Source organism: Lonchura striata, chromosome 5 (assembly GCF_050655825.1).
Source record: "Lonchura striata isolate lonStrDom1 chromosome 5, ASM5065582v1, whole genome shotgun sequence".
Lineage (NCBI taxonomy): Eukaryota > Metazoa > Chordata > Aves > Passeriformes > Estrildidae > Lonchura > Lonchura striata.
The window spans coordinates 12282101-12301998 of NC_140707.1; the positions used below are offsets into that span (position 1 = coordinate 12282101).

The 19898-nt window shown below is 39.7% G+C and overlaps 1 protein-coding gene across 2 annotated transcripts in view; it reads right to left on the bottom strand.

Annotated features, from left to right (window-relative positions):
* PARVA (parvin alpha) overlaps positions 1–19898 on the bottom strand; it is a 63093-nt gene that overhangs the window by 12518 nt on the left and 30677 nt on the right. For both annotated transcript variants that reach the window (XM_021527536.4, XM_021527537.3), the window contains exons 2-7: positions 11042–11131; positions 10872–10942; positions 10168–10270; positions 8056–8196; positions 6009–6124; positions 709–767 (exon numbers count right to left, since the gene is read on the bottom strand). In XM_021527536.4, the coding sequence (XP_021383211.1) occupies positions 709–767; positions 6009–6124; positions 8056–8196; positions 10168–10270; positions 10872–10942; positions 11042–11131 (580 nt within the window). The remainder of the gene's footprint in view (positions 1–708; positions 768–6008; positions 6125–8055; positions 8197–10167; positions 10271–10871; positions 10943–11041; positions 11132–19898) is intronic.

The following is a 19898-nucleotide window of genomic DNA, read 5'->3' on the forward strand; positions in this document are numbered from 1 at the left end:
TCCATGGAATTAGGAGAATTTTGTGAATAACTTCACCAAGTTACTCCAGGGTTAGTCTGGAGTCTATCAGTATAATATCTCTTGTCTTCACCAAGTCTCACAGGAGGCCAGATCTCATATTCCCTACTTTGAACCAAATCAGCACACCTTGCCTGAGTAAAGAAGGCTTTTCCATGTTGATTTTGTGAAAACTTTTCCCTCTTCTTTGAAGATGTGTCTACCACATCAACCACAATAGAAATCCAGCCCAATCAAGGCTTGGGATGGGTTCTTAATGACTACAGGATTTTGCTCCAATTGATCCTTCATATTAACTATCACACATAAATCCATACATATTAATAATAAATCAGCAGTGCATTCTCTCCATTCAATTAGAAATCTGGATATTCTACTACTGTTCCGTTTTGGTTTGGAATAGCTTTTTTGTTACGAAATGTTCAGTGAGATGGCACATGCAAGGCTTACTACCATCATTTTACACACCTAAAGTCCTGCTTCTAGTTCCCTACCTCTCTATTTCCTCTCTCTTTTGTATTTTTGGATGCTTGTTTGCAGCTCTTGAAAAGTCTAAAATACAGTCACTGGCTGATGCATCATCTTCCCTGGAACCCCAATACTGAAAGCTAAATATCAGCAAATGTTTGAATTTCTGAGACACATCTGTGTTCAATTACTGAACTGCTGGCAAATGTAGTGTTGACATACTCAGTGTTACCAGTTATTTCCTCTTGGATTTGTCGAGACTGGAGGATTCCTTCTCGTTTCTGAAAAAAGGAAAAAAGCGACATTTCTCTCAGTAAACTTTAATGCACAGGGTACAGTAAAAACTTGTGATCCACAAACGTAATTAGATAAGAAACCTGCAGAATAAGAACTTTTCTTATACAAAATTTCAGTAACGTATTATTTTACCTTGCAAGTATTTCAGAGAACTCTTTTATACATTAACAAGAAACCTGAAACTCCACCTGTAGAAGGAAGTATTTATTTTCCTTTCTCCATTGTTCTTAATTCACTTTTCTTTTAAAGGCCTCAATTCAGCGAGACATTTGAAACACCCAAACACATATGTAAGTATTTTAGTGGAGATATGTCTAGGTGAGCTGACTTAAGCTCTGTATTTCAATAAACAGCTTGGCAGATAGTGCCCATGCTTCTCTTTTGCAAAAATCTTACTCCCAGGCTATTTGTTCTTTTTTCCCCTGATCAAGCTCGGGTTTTTTTGTTTTGTTTTTGCCTCAGTGTTTCCTTTCTCTGCAGAAAAAGAGCTCTATTGCCTTCTGACAGAAACCAAAATGGAGCTTCCATTCACACTCCTGTCCTGGTCCAGCAGTGACTCTGATGTTTCTCAGATGGGAGCAGTCTTTGTGATGTCTGTCAATTATTGATTATTCTTGGTATTACCAAAAATTTGCAGTACACAGAGAAAAGTCGGGCAAATGCTTACAATTCCATTTCAAGTCTAGACATTAGGCAATTACTCATGATTCTTCACTCCCTGTCATACAAGGAAATGAGAAAAATAGATTTATGCTGGTCCTAGACTCATCTGCTATGTGGAAAAGAGAAAAGGAGAAAAACCTTTTAGAAAAATCCTTCATGGCATGTGAATTGGGGCTGCTGCTTTTCCCTTCCTTGGAGAAGACAACACATCCCTACCTGAGGCAGTCCTCAGTGTGTGATGTGCTGAGGACTGATCCAGCCTTGCCTATTCCTTCCATACTGCATTACTAAATACAATTATTGATACATTTTTCCTTCTACACTGTATTACTAAAATATATAAAGAAATATATTTATTTCTGCAAGAAAAGTTGCACATGGCCCTCTAGGTCACTCCAGACTGGCACTTGGAGTAATGTGAACTGATGACAGTTTCAGGGGGTTTCTGTGATATTTTTCAAAGTCCAGTTTCCAAATATCTTGCACACAGTGAAAAATGCATTCAGGCAGGACCTTGGAGTACTTAAAAGACAGAGGGGAGTCCAGGGTGTTAGATACTGGAAGAGAGGGCACAGACCAGCTGCAGAGGCATTGCCTATCACACGCCTTCAAAGTCTGAAGAAGAATGACATAATTTAGGGTTACCTCCACTTCCAGCTTGTGCAGACTGCACTCAGTGCTGTCTCCAGTACTAACTGAAGTAACTCCCAGTTACAATCTAGCTCATGCTAGCACAACTTGGAATTCCATCTGTTTGGTATTTTTGTTTATTTTTTCCCTTTGCTGCAGGGTGAAAGGAAACTTTTATTTCCTCCTCACGATGACTCTGACATGCCACTGATGCCTTATGCAGCAAGAACCCTGCTGCTCTCATCTCCCACAGGGGCTGAGCACCAAAGCAATACCATCTGTATTTTTCAGTGATCAGACTGGGAATATGGAAGCAGAAAAAGGTTTCTAATGCTGTACACCTTCTCTCTGCAAGAACACAAAAACTGCCTGAAATATATTCCAGCACTGATAGTAAAAATATTTCATTTTTTGATAAACTGCAGCAAATATATTACAATCAAAAAATCTGCACCCTAATCTTGTTGTTGATAATAACAACAAAAACCCCAAACCAAAATGATCCCAAGCCCTTGTTTTGTGTCTGGCACCTGACCACTAACACTGATGGGATTTCCACATTGCCCAAATACAACGTGCATCCCCTGGACACTTATTTGATCAGCACATGTCAAGACAGATTTTCCTATACTTCTGATTTGTAAAAAGACTGGTGAATTCCCAATGGAATTAATTTTAAAACACTTGTTTAAGCACCTTCTCTAAAGGCTGCTTCTCATAATCTCCTGCTCTTTAAAAACTCTTCATCTCAAAATTGACCCTAACACTGATGACACCTATTGTGAGGTTTGTCTTATACTAGACAATGAATGACACAATATTCCTGAAAATACAGAGAGGTGCTACTGAGAGACAATCCAGCACGTCCCTTAAAGGCAACAGTGGGTAAAATTGAAACAACAAACTATAAAAATCAACATCAACCATTTGAAAGTCCCTTTAGAAAAGAGGCATGAATTAAGATTCTCCACTAAAAAGAAAAGCTGGACATGCATTCCAGTGATGAGAGAAGACCTTAATGAACAGGCTTGGCATTTTCTCCCCTCACAGCTGAAAAGACTTCACAGAAGTCCCTGAAGATATTCCTAATCACTTCCCATTTAAAATTGGCAACTCCCTAGAACAGAAAAAAAAAAAAAAAAAATCTGAAACTGGGGTAGTACCTCTGTAAATAGAAAAGATCTCTTCTTATCTCCTTTTGTGTCAGCATTTTTATGTAACTGAGGGCCAACTGCTTAATTTCCCCTGCAAAGTCCCAGTCTGAAAATCTTACCATTATTTGGATGGCTTTTTGCCTGTCTTGTTACAACTCATTTCACCTGGAGGACCATGTTTTATAATTGCCCCACCAAAGTAGGTGGGAATTATTCTGGAGGTGCAGAATTATTCTGGAGCTTGAAAGAACAAATACATTTGTCAGAGATCCAGAGAAGACTTCATTGGAACCTGGAGACAGTGCTGCTCCAAACTATTTCAGACTTTCCCAGGTAGTGGAACCAATGATCTCTGATGAGGGTTGTGATTTACACACTCATCTAGTTTCAATAATTTCCTAGCTTTGCCTAAGTGTAGTTTATGCACCCCAGAACATGCTGAAGCCATTCTGGCTGCTCTGCCAATGCATTCTTACACTCTCTGATTTCCATCTCTTGGACACAAACAATCTGTCATCTAACCATTTGTGGATGGTAAAAATACATAATTTTTAAGAAGAGGCAAAATGATGACAAGACCCAGCTCTCCAAAAAAGCTCTCCCTCATTTCAGTAGATACAATCAAACAAAGCCCGGGCTTTGTTCAAAGTTATTTATTCTACTGTTATGGCAGGAAAAGAAAATAATAGAGTAGCTACAAAAGGTCCAACTATCACATTTTTTCCTAAATCAGCTTAAACCCATATTTCATATCACTCTCATTGCTAACAGCTTTTGTACAAAACAGCCAAAGGAAACAAGCTTTCATAAGAAATAGGCTGATTACCTTTGGACATGAGCACATTTTTTGTTTCACAAATATGTTTTTTTTCTATTTCAATAAACAACATCCAGCCAACACAGCAACCCTTGCATTTTATGTTGTTTCAATGCCTAACAAAATCATGAAATGAATTAAGGAAGTACTTCATAAAAGTACTTTGCTCTTTTATTTCTGTCTCTCCTGTTCTCTTTATCAAACCACACACAGCAGAATTTTAAAACAGCTACTGCATGGTCTGTTCAGCTTCTCTAGGCTTGATCTTTCTTTACAGAATGCATGAGCATTTATAACATGAGGTGTGCAAGTTGACCACTAAATTAGGCATTGGGATCTGCTGATGGTTGAGTAAAACCATAGTGAGTTCAAAGGGTACATGATGCATGACAGAGAATCAGTCCCACAGGATATCAAAGATTTAAAAAATAAAACTCTCACCCACCATAAAATAAAAATGAGAAATGTCTCAAACAATTACAGGAAATATATGGTCCTCACCCTCTGTTAATAGGAATCAGCACAGCTCTGGAGGTTCACTGACTGGCTTTCACCAAGGTCAGGGTCTGAAGGACAAAATCTCCTTCAACATTACTTGGGTATTCTTCTGGTGCAACTGCTTCCACTGCAAACCACTGACGCCTGAGCTGCAGCTGTGTAACTAAGAGTGAGCCAGATTCTCCCACTACTTATTGTTTTAAATTGGCTTATCTGTACTGACTTCAGTGGATTTGCTGTTGAACTACATTAGCCTGTTTAACAAGAGGACAATTATGCCAACTGATTTCAACTGGAATTTTATCTGGAGGTATGGAATGACAGCAGAGGTTATGGTTCTTTCTTAAAGGATTGTAATATTGTTCTCATTTAGCTTTTCATCATAAAGATGCCCTGCTCACTGTACCCCAGATTTCTTACACTGGTTTTGGTGTAACTTTGAGATAAACCAGTATAAATAATACATTTATAATAGCCAAAGGAACTAGGTTTCTTTGAAGTCTTAGACACCTAAGTGCAGATTCCCAGGGATTCTCCTTCATCATCTGTAGAGAAACCCATGAAGCAGAATCTGAGTCAATGAGTCACTACCAGACATGGGTGACATATTTACCAGAGACTCTCCTTCAGATTTCTCCCTAAGTTACAAAACTTGTCCTATTTGAATTCTAGAAGAGAGAATGTTTACTTTCTCAGATCTGTCTTGTAGGTTTTCAGCCACACAAAACTTGAGCAATAATTCTTTCAACCAGTTACTTCAGGGTAACATCAGTTAAAAGACATAAATAAAGACAGTTGCAGGGTGAAAAATAAAGGCAAAGTTAATTGGAGACAAAGAAAAGCAGATTAAATGGGAAGAAGACAAACAAGAGAGAGAAAGCACAAGTTCAGCTGAAAGAAAAATGATGAACAGAAAAACGTGAAGAGTTTGAATGGATGAGTCTCTAATAAGGAGACTGACAAAAGATTTAGTTGATGGGGATTTTTTTGCATGCTTTTGAGAAAACCAACACTGTAATCAGACTCAATTAGCATGCACAGAGCTGAAAAAGAAGTTAGTCACCTAACATAAATGTGAATGTAATAAACAGTGACAATTCATCATTCAGTGCCAAGAATGATCTGAATCTCTACACAAGTGAGAAGAGTGTCAAAAAATGGGGAAAATAATAATTTTAGCAATCACTCTGCGTGATGAACACATTCCAACAATAATAATGTTTCATATATTTTTACTGTCACAGTCTGGCCACTTCACAGTCAACGTAAGAGATTGTGAGGCACAGCTCAATCTGGGAAGGCACTCGTGCCTTTTTTGGTTGCAGAAGGGAAGATGCACATGTATTCCATGTCAGCCAGAGACACACGTGTGCCTGCCCAGGCAGAAACTCCAGATGCATTTTTCAAGAAACCCCTCAATCAACTTCACAACACTACCAAGAGCTGTTTAAGGCCCCTCTTACCTGCACAACAACCACCTGAATGGACACGTGGTCAGGGAGTCGGATTGGTGCTCGAAAATACTGAGATAATGCAACCAGAAGGTGAAGTATCGCTACGAGACTTTTAGCATGAACAGCTGAAAAAGATATTAAAAGCACAAGTTACAAACTGCAAAGTAACTAGGGCACAGGTTTTTACTTCTGCTTAGGATGTAGGGATTATGGGATTCCTTCCTCTTGCCACCTGGAGCCAGGGGCTCTGGCACTGGCTGTAGTGGTCTCCTGCAAGATGCGTCAGCACCAACGCACTACTCTTTACAGCATCTGAGTGCCATAGGCTCATGGAGATGGAAATCTAAAGTTAATCCAAAAGCCAGATTTTATGTACAACAGTTTAAGTGCTGTCTCTGCATTCTCCTTGCCTCTCTTTTATTCCTTTTATTTCAATAAGGATTTATGGACTATCAGAAAGATATTTTTGTACTCATAACATGCACTTTTTCATTTTTAAGTGTCACAATGTCTGCAGGATGATAAATGAGCCTGTTTTGGCACAAGCCTTAAGCAATAACTTATTAAACTCAATGACTCAAACATTCCTCATGAAGCTGTTCTAGTTCTGCTATTGAAGCTTTTTTGCAGCGGGTTTCATATATGGGTAGTTAACACTAACACAACTTACAAGATATCAAAAGCCAAACTGTAGGAAATCCTTGATCAAGTATCAAACCATTGGCATGCATGTGGATAATTTCCAATCCTTATTATTGCCTTTCTTCTTCTTCTAATTTGTTTTTGCATTCATCAAAGTAGTCTTCCTAAAAGATCTTTGACACTGCCATGCACTTAGGTTTTTTGTACTTGAACTAATCATTAAGTGCTACCTTACTGCACTGCTGAAACACAACCAGATTCACTAAAATATCCTTCTTCATAATCTTACAGTGCAAGTCTCAGCTATGCCATGGAGATACACATTCATATAAAATGTGGCATTGCTGGCAAATGCTGCTGGAGTGCCCATGGTCAGGGATGAGGTGCTTTAGCAGAACACTACAAAGATGTCTGTCTGCCTACCACTGGTGTGTGCTACAGCTGGACACAGCTGCTGCTCTCTATTTCTACTCCAGCTCTAAAACGCATATAAAACATTAAATTTAAACTAGGAGTTAAATTGTCAGGCCACTCCAAACACCCCACCTCCAGCTGCATAACAGAGAATGAAAGAAAACTCAGGGCAGGTTGAAAAAAGAAAGGGGATAAAAAATTCAGCAGGACCACAGAAAGGGGAAAGTCAAATTGCCAAATGTTCACTCTTCCTCCCTTGAGAAATTTCTCTCCTTCTAACTAACTTGTTGTGAATGGAACAGGATACAAAACTGCTCAGCACAAGACAGGTACAGGAGACAGGGAAAATGTGACATACCGGTGAAAGTATTCACCAGCATGAAATTATTCTGAAAACCAAACTTAAAACAGATTAACAGGCCTAATTTTCTAAAACTGATAACCTACTTTCTGCAACATATATCCACTGAAGTGTCTTGTGTTGGGCCACTGAAGACATTTCTATTAGATACTGCTATGTTCACTCTTAATACAATAGACCAGGAAGGACGCAGAATTAGTCTTGATTAGAGTTTTGTAACCAAAACTAGTGGTTCAGACTTTGCCTGAAATGATCAGAAATATTATTCATATCTGTGTTGCAAATTTCACACAGAGTTCTAGGACCTAAATCTCCTTATGTCCATCTACTGCATTTCTGCAGGTACTTGCCTGTTTCAACAAACCAATTTAGCAACACAAAACTTAAGCTGGCATGCACATGGACTTCAGAGCAAAGCCACCACACTTGGACAGACTCTGAGAAGACACCTAACTGAAACAGAAAAGCACCAGCAAAGAGGACAGAGTGGCACATCTGGAAGTGCCCTTCAGAGCAGTTCCTACCATAAATCCCAGGTTTCAGCCATCCATTACCATTGGATATTTCAGAACCCCAGATGACACCTACGACCTCCCAGCTGTCAACACATGAGAACAGTATAGCAAACACGAAACTTACAGTCAACATTCCACTTAATGCTTCTTGGAGGGAGTTTAAGGGTTTCATTGATCTTTTCAAGCACTGTCTGTAGCTTCTGTTTCTGAGCAATTTCGGACTGAGTAACTTCTGCAACATTAAGCTTCTCACTTTCAAGCTTCTCTGAAGTGATAGAAGAAAAAATGGAGGAAAAAAAATTGTCAGCTCCATGAAGAACACAAAGACATTCCATACACCCAGAGGTACATTCAGGAGACATCAGACTTCCTAATTTTATATCTAAGTTTTTTTCCAGAGCCACTTTCCCTCCACACTTCTGAGCTCTTAAAGTTCACATTCTGCCTTTAGTTACACACTGACAAGGAGAAGGCCAAGTATTGCTCTATGCCACACCACTGGCTAACAAATGTTTCCTGCAAGTCCCTTTAGGAAGCACCAGACTTGGAGATAAGGCCCATTATTTCTATTGCTTCTGGATGAAGTTTATTCTGCATGCAAGTGGCTTGTACAGCAGACCATCAAACCTAGGAAACAGACACCAACTTCATTTCATCAGTCTCAGCCTCCCAGCTTCTACCTCAGAGGCAGGAGATAAAAATTTTACTTGGCCTAGTAGTGATAAAACCAAAGTGATTCTGTATTCATAGAGGCAGAGGATGCATCAAAGAAAGGCAAACAAGTTTTCATGAAAACAACTAAAACCTCTGGCAATTTCCCTCCATGAAACCACAGCCATTTTCTGCACTGAAAATTTGCAGTAGATGTTAAAATACTTTGTGAATTGGTTTGTTACAATTAGTACAGTTGCTATGTATACACGTTTTATTGTTTACCCTTAAAGAGTAAGCAAAGAAAATATAGCAACTCCCTGGTGACAACACCAGAAACAAAATGCTTGGTCACTTACCAATTTAGTTCTACAAAAGAGTATCTTGTTAAGATTTATCTTATTTGGTAAGAGCTGATCTTGTTCCCATCAAAGCCAACTGAGTATCTTCCCAAAGTGGGTGAGCCTAAACTACCAGCCTAAAATAGCACTATTTATTAATCCTGCCTAAGAGACTGCTAACTCCTAATCCTGCCTAAGAGACCACTACCTCCTAATCCAGCTGCCTCCCAATCCTGAGAGCTGCTATCTCCATAAGATTCTTGCACCTCCTCAGAAATTAGTTTGTGCAAAGTCTCACCACAAGACTGAAGATCTAGTAAGCAGAGACCTGATCCACAAGGTATTAAGTGTAGTAGAAAAGATTCCTCTGCAGTCAATAAATGCTAGATCATTGTATGCATGTTTAGAGTCAGGCTGTGCCCAATACACATTTTTTGAATTATGGGTGAAGTCACCGGAGGACTGCCCATGACAATCCAATTGCTCAGTCTGGGCATATCCAGTCCATCACAATATATTCAACAGCTTAACCATTCATAGAAGGGAATAGTCTGTGAAGTCTTTATTAGAAATGCTCACATGATGTTTCAAGATTCATTTAGGATACTGGAAAGAAATTTACTGGAGACTTTATGAGCTGTAATAACTAAGAAAATGGCTTTCAAGCCAACAGTGTAAAAAGCACATGCTAACTTTGCATTAGCAGCTTCTTTTCTCTATCTGTTTCTCAGCTGAAGTTCAGATTGCAATCCACTGGGCACCATTACCTCAGTCATGTTAAAAGCCAGACATCAAACCAGAAAGAAATTCCAACTTTCCAGAGGAACCTTGCGATGAAGAAACTGCAGCATGGAACGAGCAGAGATTAAAAACATCCACCATGGTACTGAGAATGCCCTTGCCTTCAAACTTACTTTCCACTTGTAACATGGTGAAGTTTGTGCAGCCCATATGCAGATAATAAATTTAATTGGAGTGAATACTGTTGCCAAGACAAGAGCCCTTCCTCTGCAGCACTCCAGGCAGGCTTTGTACCGTTCTCATCAGCTGCAGAGCACCACACATTGCACTGCAGCCACAAGGGCTGTGCATACAGCCCAATGCTCAGGGGTCTCATAACACAATGCTATTTTTATATCACTTAGTGGCATAAATGTAAGATGATACTGAGGCTCCTGAGCAGGAACAAGAGATCTACTTCTTGACAAAGTGCCTCAACACTGTGCACGTGTGTTTTTTCTTACCAAATAATTTCTGCAATACTTGTCCATCATACAGGTCTTCAGCCAAGTCTTTCACAATAATCCTCTCTCCTACCAACACATCATTAATCCAGTCAATTAATACCTATGTGGGAAACACAAATTTGGCAGTATTATACACTATTCATTTCCAATTTAAACCACATGTCATTTTTCTTAGCAGAAATACCAAAGCTGCAGTGGCTCAAAATACATACCTTCAGGAGCAAACAGGAAAGACTCAGGAAGGAGTCATCTGAGGTGGCTGTGCCAATGCACCACAAGGTCTAGACAAACACTAATTAATGCAGTATCTTCTAGATTGAAATTTTTCCCTTGCTTTCAGTAGCATTTTAACATCTTATTGTGAAGCAAAAGGTGCTGAAGTTGATTTTAATGAAGCATCCTGCTAAATTTCTAGCCCCAAGAATCACAAAGACAAGGGAAAATCAGTGTGATCTTTGACTGGGGGTGGGATGGGACAGAGACTCTGGACTCAGGATTTTAATAGAAACTTTTAAGTCTCCCTGTGCCACAACTAGAGAAAGATACTGTTACAAATGACCTCCCCATTTCACTGGGATGTACACATGTGGTTCCAACTAATTAATATCTAACTAGTGCTTTCAAGTGTTCAAGTGAAAGAGGCAGGGCTGGCATTAAAAATCAGTTCCACTTTCCTGACAGGGTTTACATGCTTTAATTACCTTCATTAGCTCTTGTAATTTTGGGTCATTTCTTGAATTTGGATCCACCATTGTTCGGACTTCATTTTCCTCTGGAAGGTTTAAGAGAAAAACATTAGAAACTATCCAAGGCACAACACTTCATTTTACATCAAGTTTTCACACTGAGATGTAAAATTTTTGTCTATTACCTAGCATAGTGTCCTCGGGGTCTAGTTCAAATGGAATGGGACTGAGAGGTAAGTTAATGGCATTTATTCCTTCTTCCTGTAATTCAGACACTAGGAAATAGAAAAAGAAAAGGTTGGTCAAATTTCAACTTAATTTTACTTACTATTTCACTCTTACTAAAAGTAGCATTAATTGTCTTAATTTCTCTATAAGAACATGACTCTACTGCATGTAATTACAGCAATAAAGTAAAGCTAACAAAAATGGGAGGCCCAGCCAACAAACCTTTATTTGTATGAGTACATTTTTCATAGATAATGGTGCTGGAACCAACACAATTACCTCAAATCTTTTCCAGGACGAGGCCCCTTGGCCTCAAATTTTTAAAAGGCTCACTTGCATGTTAATGGTCCTGACATTTTAACACTAATGAACCATTTCAGCTGAGGGAGATGGTTACTGCTTTCAGTATGTCACCATGGCTCTGGAGATGCTTCAAGTTTAGCTCCTCTAGCTGGTCTGGCTGTGTAGCCACCCACCCAGGAGTCACCAGCTGAGGAACTATTCCAGACTGAAGGAGCAGCTGCAGCACACAGCACATTCTGCTGTCCAGGATGCTGATGGGGCAGACCTGCACTGGAGCAGGCTGCGGGATGCTTCTGGCCTGTGTTCTTGGCCTTTCTTCAGCAGATATCACAGCAGCAAGACACGATGTAGGATGACGAACCCTCAGAAGGGTTGCCTTAGTGCGGAGTCGAGGTTGAAAAACAACTTCCCCAGGAATGGGGAAGTAATCCAAGACCCCACAGTTTGGAGATGCCAGCAGTTGTCAGGAAATATGGACAAGGTCTTATTCAGACAGCCAAAGTCCCCAAATTCTGCAAAAATCTATGTTCTTGAGAAGAAAAGACCAGAAAGATCCAGAGAAGTGGTGCAAAGGGAAGCCTGTCACTTGTTCTGTGCCCAGTACAAGCCAGAGCAACTTCGCTCATTCCTCTGGGCGACCCAAACTTTAATAGGTTGCAAAGACAAAACCCTTCCAAAACTGCCCAAATATGCCTCCCTAACAGAGGGCAAGAAATACCAAAAAGCCAACTCACAATCCTGTGCTGTGCAAGAACTCCCAGCACTGAGCAGGGAGGGAACCAGAGCAGGGATCACACAAATTTGCTTTGTGAACAAGAAATCAGTGCAAAGCTGATTTACCAAACCAGGAGAGGGGCTCACTGTCATATCCATGATCAGGAAGTAATGCTGCATCGACCACTTAATTTCCAGTGCACACACCTTCAACAGAAGTGGTCCTTATCTCATTGTGCCAGTCAGAGTTTAAACTTAAATAACTTAATCCAACAATCCTACATATGGCCTAAAGATTCAGGCATTATCCACAGCTTCTGACATTGTACTGAAATTTCTGACTTATGTGCAAGATTCACCATCCAACAATTCAAATGCACTAGCTGATGCTTTCCTCAGTTTATTCTGAAAATTATAGAGACAATTTGGCTTTTAAGCAAACAGAGAACTACTCTAAAGATCTTTTGTCTCTGCCCTCATGGCTGTCTCATAAGCTAGTTTTACTTCCCTGGTGCAGTAAGTATAGCTAAATTCTCATGAACATTGTGATCATCAGTCAGTTGGTGCAATAATAGGACTTAGAAATTTCCAAATATTTTCTATGCTTCATGAAATGTTTTGTGGTCTGCCAGATGAAATGTTTCTGTGCATGCTTCAAGCATCTCTGTAGCTGTATTCAAACATCTATGTAAGACTCACAGCAATAATGGCTGCTAGAATGTTTATAACTTCTAAGGGTACAAAAATAACTCTGAAAAATTCACTACCTTCAACACTGAACCCATAACTTCACTCCACACACTCATCCTGCTTATGTATCTGTAACATACAAATAGTGAGCAGCTCTAAAGAGTTATAAACTGATGCTGACAATTATAGTTCCCTTGATTGCTGCATATTCTCATAGTCTCTAAAACTGATGGCTGAAAGCAATGGACCAAATTAATCCCTCATGTAACTCCACTGAGTTCTGAGGAGTTACAGCAAGGATGAAGTTGGTCTAGCATGTACAATCTCAGGAACTGCTTGCACATTAAATAATGGCAATGTTGAAACTGCTAGCACTCCTTAGAGAAAATCACTCTTGGTTTCTTGGTTTCATTAACCTCTTTGATTTTTGGGGTTTTTTTTTGGTTCAAAATGGTTATGGGCAAATGTCAGTGGGTAGAAAACTTCCCTGTGGAGGTCCTTCTGCTCTGAAATGTTTAGCTCATGGAGGACTTCACACCAAGCTTCCTAGGCAGAAAATGTGGGATTTTGTCACATCAGTCCCAAGGAGGAGCATAGTAAATAAAATCTAATCAAGCCAAGTGCCTCCACTGAACTCTCCTGGCCCAAAGGGCTGGATGCTCTGCTTGAGTGAGACACACTGGAGAAAGCAGTCAGCTCATTTTCCAAGTGAAGGACAGTAGTGAAAGCTTTTGGTTCCTCTCTCCAGGGAGCAGCTCGCTGGCAGAGCTTGTTGACAATTCTCTAGGGAGACTGAGTGGACCTTTCAAGGTTGAAGGTTATGTAAGGAATTTTTACAAGGCCCTTTACTGAACTTTGCCATACCTGTCCTCTAACGTGCACAACATTCTACCTTTAATAAAGTGACCTCCATCATTTTCTCAGAGAAAATAAGAGAAAGCAAACAAACCCCTGTCACATCTTTGCATGAAAAGTGAACATAAAATACAAATAAGACAATAATAAATATACAAGGGGAACTAAAACATTAACGTGTTCTAGAATGCAAGCGTTATATTTACTGCACAGCAGGGGCTAAGCTCTGCCTTCTGTACACAGCTGTAAGCACAGACAATTTGCACACCTGCCAGAACCATTTGCAGAACCTACCCACCACACCTCCAGATGATCCACAGATCCCAGATGGACCCAGTTTTTAGAGAGGACAGCTCCACCTCAGCCATGCTTACTGCAGTGGACAACCCATGCCCCGGGCTGGTATCAGTCCCATAACAAAGGCTCCTCCTGCCCTCCTGTCCCCCACAAGCAAAAAACATGATGGAGAAACCCTGAGACTGACAGCATCTTTTACATTTTTTTTCCCCCCAATACTGAAGAGCAAAGATTTAACTGCAGATTACTAATATTACTAAATGGAGCAGGTAAGCACATGCATTATATCAAGCTGTATGTAAACTGAGAGAAAATGTCTTATGTAGTATAGCCTCACTTTCTAAGACTTTCTATCAAAAAAATACCATGACAAATCACTGCTATACACTTAGGTGTTTATAGAGCAACCACAAATATGTGATTGAGGCTAAGAGTTTGCATACCACAGTTTCAGTAGAGGAGTCCATTTTTCAGCTGCTTTTCATTAATTTGTTTTAATTAATTTTCATGGAAATCACTTCAACAACTTAGTATTTTAATAAAAAGAAAGAACACAGTATTGGGGCAATTTTTGCAGCAGCAGAAATTAACATAACATAATCCAATTTCTTGAAATACTTTGAGGAGTGGCTTTGGAGCATCATTAAGAGCTGCACTCCAAGCCTTACAGTGCAAGGCAGCAGGAAGGGAGGAGGGGATGGGATGTACCTGCAGCAGCTCATCTCTGCACTGGGAGCTGTGGCAGTTCCTGTGAAGGACAGCATCCAGGGCTGTGTGCTGGGCACAGGGCATGCTTGGCCACTGGACAAGGGCAGCAATTAGAGCTGAGACCCCTTTGTGTTCTCACCCTCTGCTGTGACCCAGATCCAGCCCAGTTCATCAGCTACCACGGGGCTTATGCTCATCGTGCTGGCATTGGGAAGATTAGGGACTACATCTCTTTGGGCATGGCAGCAAAATCCAGTCCTTCAGGGATTTTTTTTTTCAGTCACCATGCTGAGTGGAACTGGGGGAATGCGCTTTTAAAGCAAGACCCTGAAAAGCAACAGCTACATCCAGGCCAGACAAATCTCTGTGCGTTGGCAATGTGAAAGTCCCAGTTTTAACTCTGCATGAGGGAATGGACATTTCTGCTCAGACTTCTGATTCAGCTCCACGTGCCAAATTTCTTATGATGTAATCAAGTGCAACTCCACTGCTATCAGCTGTCAACAGACTTCCTCCCACCATGCCAGCACCAAATTTGGCCCCAGAGCCGGGGAGCCCCTGTATCAACAGCAACTACAGCAGCTATTTTAAGCTGGATGGAATTCTTACTGTTTTAGATGCTCTAGGATTACGAGGTCATAAACCTATGCTATCAAACCCAGGCGTGTGCTCTGAGGCAGAGCCTGCCCTGGATGTGTGCATCCAGCTGCCATTGGAGCTGCACATCTGAGAGCGCAGCACTGCCCATACGGTTCACATTGCCTTAATCCCTTCAGTACATGCAGCCTGTTGCTCCACATTGTATTTATTAGACAGTTTCATTTGGGTTTTTTACTCATTTATTTTGTGTGCTTGAAGGCTTTTTGCTGCCCTATTTAGTATTCAGGGCTTGGAGTTATTCTGATTTGAATGAAACACATCTCATTATTTAACTGAGCTCAGCAATGCCACATCACCCAGTGTGGTTTAGATGTATTTTATATCCATCAGAAGAATCATGAAACAAATACAACAAGATGCAGAGTAAAACAGCCTCTCCTCTGAGTGCTGCAGCCATGTCTTCCCCATGTAACTGTTCCATACTTACAAAATTAAAACTAGTGAAGTGCTATGACAGGAATGGATGAATCCTGAAACTGTGCAATTAACTAGAACCAAACCATTTTGGAGGAGCCCAATGCCACACTGCTTCTAACCCCAATCTTTCAAATCCAAGAAGTTTAGATAGATCCATATACACCTACAGACATATATACACACATAACATTTCTGCAGGTCCTCAATTTTCTTTCTTTCTCTAGCATAAGAGTTTTACATTCAAGCTCCTCAGCATTTTTAAGGTTTCACATACATTGAGTTGGGTTTTTTTTTGTTTTGTTTTTTTTTTTTTTTTTTTTTTTTGCTTTGTTTTGGTTTGGTTATTGTTTTGGGGGTTTCTTTGTGGTTTTTTTTTGGTTTGGTTTTGGTTTTTTTTTGTGGAAGCTGAGATTTGCGGACATTCATATGACTCCAAGAGTTGAAGCTTTCTATAAGAAAATAAAAATCTCTCTGATATTTTAAACTGCTACAGTAGGCAGCAGCTTTACATGTCATGTCTCAAGCTATTTTTTCCTGGAACAAGCACCATTTGGAAGGCTAGCTGCAGACATCATATTGTCAGAATAACCCTAGATATTTGCATGTATGCCCACATTCAAATATGCTATGCTACATACATTTAGACATGTAGCCAGAAATTACAGCCAGTTTAGAAAAATGCTGATTTTCAGCACGATATGCCTTCACTGTTCTTCTATAAGACAAACACTCAATTATAGCTGAGCCAAATTTAGATGAATCAGGTTTTGGTTTCACATTCCCTTTATTGGGTGTAAATTTCTGGTAAAGGCCCATGACCTCGATGGTTTGCTTTTGTAACCATTCGTGCACAACAGCAGCTTTAATTTTTCTACTGCCTGGATAGCCTGAATGCAGACTTGAGTGTAAATGACTGTATCCACACAGATCTCAGTGGATTTGTACTGATTTATACCAGCTCACTGGCTCAGCATGACTCCTGTTCCCTCTCACATACTCCAGTTCTATAAACTGATATAATTCCAGGGGGGTAATTCTGGATGTAGAATGGTAAACGAGCAAACTGACCAAAATTACTTAAGACAGCTATAAAATGGGAGAAAAAAAGAAAACAAAAACATGTTCAGAAAGTCATAATTCAGGCTTCTACAGAATTATACTATTTAGTCAAGCAAACTTACATAATTATTTTCTGGGCCATCTATCCACAATGTTAATTTCTAGTACCTGTGCATGTGCATCCAATACATCCACAAAGGGAAAAGAAAGTATTAATCTAAAATAGTACTGCCTAATTTTCTGGAATACATAATTCATTAAACATGGATTCTGGCAGCTCAACTTTAACTCTGAAACAAAAGAAATCCACACAAAAGACAATAAATCTGCATTACACATGGTATTAAAATGATCCAATGGATTTATAGATGTTTACAAGTTTGCAGAGTGTGACACAGCGTCCACCAGAAATTTGATATTCACAGCACAAAACATCATAAACATATGTCTGCAACTACAAAAGGGCCTTTTTATGTGGGGATCATTGTTAAAATTGTCTTCAGAACATAAACCTTAAGTTGTAAATGCTACTCCCCATTTATTCTCCAAGACATAACAAATGAGGGAAGAAAAGCAGAGATATGTTTGTAATTGAAAATGTTTCTCAGGAAATGATCTGTACAGGAACATCATTCTCATTCCATTAACTGCTGACTCCAAGCCAACCATTTGTAGAAGTAAATAAATATGCAAACTGGCTGACAACAATGTGCCTGCCTTTAATGTTTCTGCATTAGTACTCAGCCTCCAAAAAAGAATCTATTTTCTTTTCTCATTTCTCCATTAAACCAAACATGGCATGCACACAAAAGGAACAGGAGTAATGCTGTTCACAATAAAAGATGGGAGAAATGCAATGATTTGATTTTCATGTATGCAAAACAAATTAAATGCCTTTTGCCTTGAACTTTCTCTGAAGTCCAAAACCACAGTTCAAGTACTTTGGCGATTAGTTTGCTGTTCCTTTCTTTTTTTTGCAATTGGCAGGGAAAATACCTCTCCACAGACAGACAGATGTCTGGTTTGGGTAGGTAAAAAACAACAAATCAGGAAGCAAACTCAGCCCTTTTTCAAAAGAGTACATGTGATTCTCTTTTGCCAGCTTCATTAAGCCTTCCATGCTTTCTCATTTCATTTGGGATGAAGGTTCTTTCTCAGAATTTCCTTCTAGTTTCTAAGAGGTAACAAGCAGTGAAGTGCCAAGCTAACACAGATGCCTATCATTCCATTCATTCCTTCTGCACATCCTCTCAATACAGTCTTTTAAAATACCTAAGCAGTCTCTGCAGACATTTTGAAAATCCTGTCACCCTACAGGAGGTGTTTAAAACCCTTCTGAAAAATCCCAAAAGGCAATTTGGGGAACAAATAGAGACAAGAGTTCAGTTGATGCTGGTTCCTATTCCCACTGAAGAACAAACCATGCATATGAGAAATGAGGAGACCATTCCAAGTTCTTATCAAAATGTGCTGTGTGGGATCTGATCCCAAAACAAACTCCAAGGAGCCTCAGATACTTTGGTAGGGTGTTTGTGCAACAGGCACATACAGGTTGTTAGCTGGTCTGCATGTAGTGTCCCTACATGCAAAATACTTTATTGAAACAAATCCTTTGACAGCAAAGTACTTTATAGAAACAAATCCTCTGACAGCTGAGATTTCCTATTTACTGAGGTATGTACTGAGAGATCTCTGAACCAATTTACTGAGGGATCTCAGCAAACAGAGTACTCGGGGCCATACAGGGAAGAAGGGAAAGCATTTGTATCCTCCTCACTGACATTTTGATATTTATCAAGTTACAACAAATCTACAGGTAGCAATACCCAGAAGAGAGGCAGACAGAACTCTTGGTGCAAGCAGAGGCAATTGTCTTCTTACATGCTCACCAGCTTGCTGCAACAATTTTTTCCAAACATTGTGGAGTGGAGAAGCAGATTTTACAGGGCTGACTCGCCTCATTTTGTGAATCACCAACCAACCAAGAGCAGCTATTCCAACATCAACAAGAAGCACTCATGCAGAGAAGACAAAACCAAGGATCTGTTCCAAGAAGTCTTTCCCAGCTCAACAAGTTCTAGCTATTCCTAAGAGAAAACCCAAAAATAACTCTCAGGAATGTGAGGGCACATTAGTAGCAAGCTGAGGATTTCCTGAATTTCTTGCTCTTTTCTTCTTGTGTATATAAGCCTTGTTTCTGAAGGAGAAAAAGTTAGGAGAGACCCACTGCATCTCAGTAATCTAGATGAGTGCTTTTTCTTGAAAGAAATAGAAAAATGACTACTTTTACTGGAAAGTTACAGCTCCTTCTCAGAGACTACAAATTGGTTTATGTGTCACACATTGGCCCCATTTTTAAACTGCAGTTACTAGAACTACTTGTGTTTTGAGATAAGCATCTCATAATCTTCAAAGAAAGACGCTGTGACTAAGGATTAAAAGATTTTTAATAAGTGGCCAAGCATTTCTACATCCCAGAAGGAAAAAAAAACCAAAAACAAACAAACAAACAAACAAAAAATGTTAGTATCTTATGAGAGCTTCTCATGCTTCAAGATTTCTTTACTATCAAAATCAACCAGGATGAGGTTTGGGGTCTACACCAAGGCTGGAGAAACAGCAAACACAACAAAGATGGGATAAGAGTCACCTCAAGAAATTAAAATAATAATGAATACAAATATGTAGATATATTACTTATTTGCATAACTGGCAGTTTGCAGTCCATTTTTTGCTGCCTTCTGTGTCAATCCTGAGTATCTAACCATGGTTCTCAGATTCAGGAGCAGAACCGACTTGCAACATCTAATTCTGTTTTTCCGCTTGACTTAAAATTGATTTTCAATTTCTTGCCATGTTTAATATTTGTGCCTAACACACAGAGATGGTTTCTTAAAATACCTGCAGTATGTCCTAGGGAATTGGAGTTTGTAGTCAAGGATAGAATCAGGATCTAATTTGGAATTGGGATCTAAAGACAGGCCTTCAACATGGTAAAAAGAGGCTGTGGCTTTGGCTGGATCAACAGAAACCCAGCTACATTCTGAAAGAAAAAGGGGTGGATTTGGTAAAAGGCTGCAAATAAAACTTTAAAATGGAAGAAATATATTT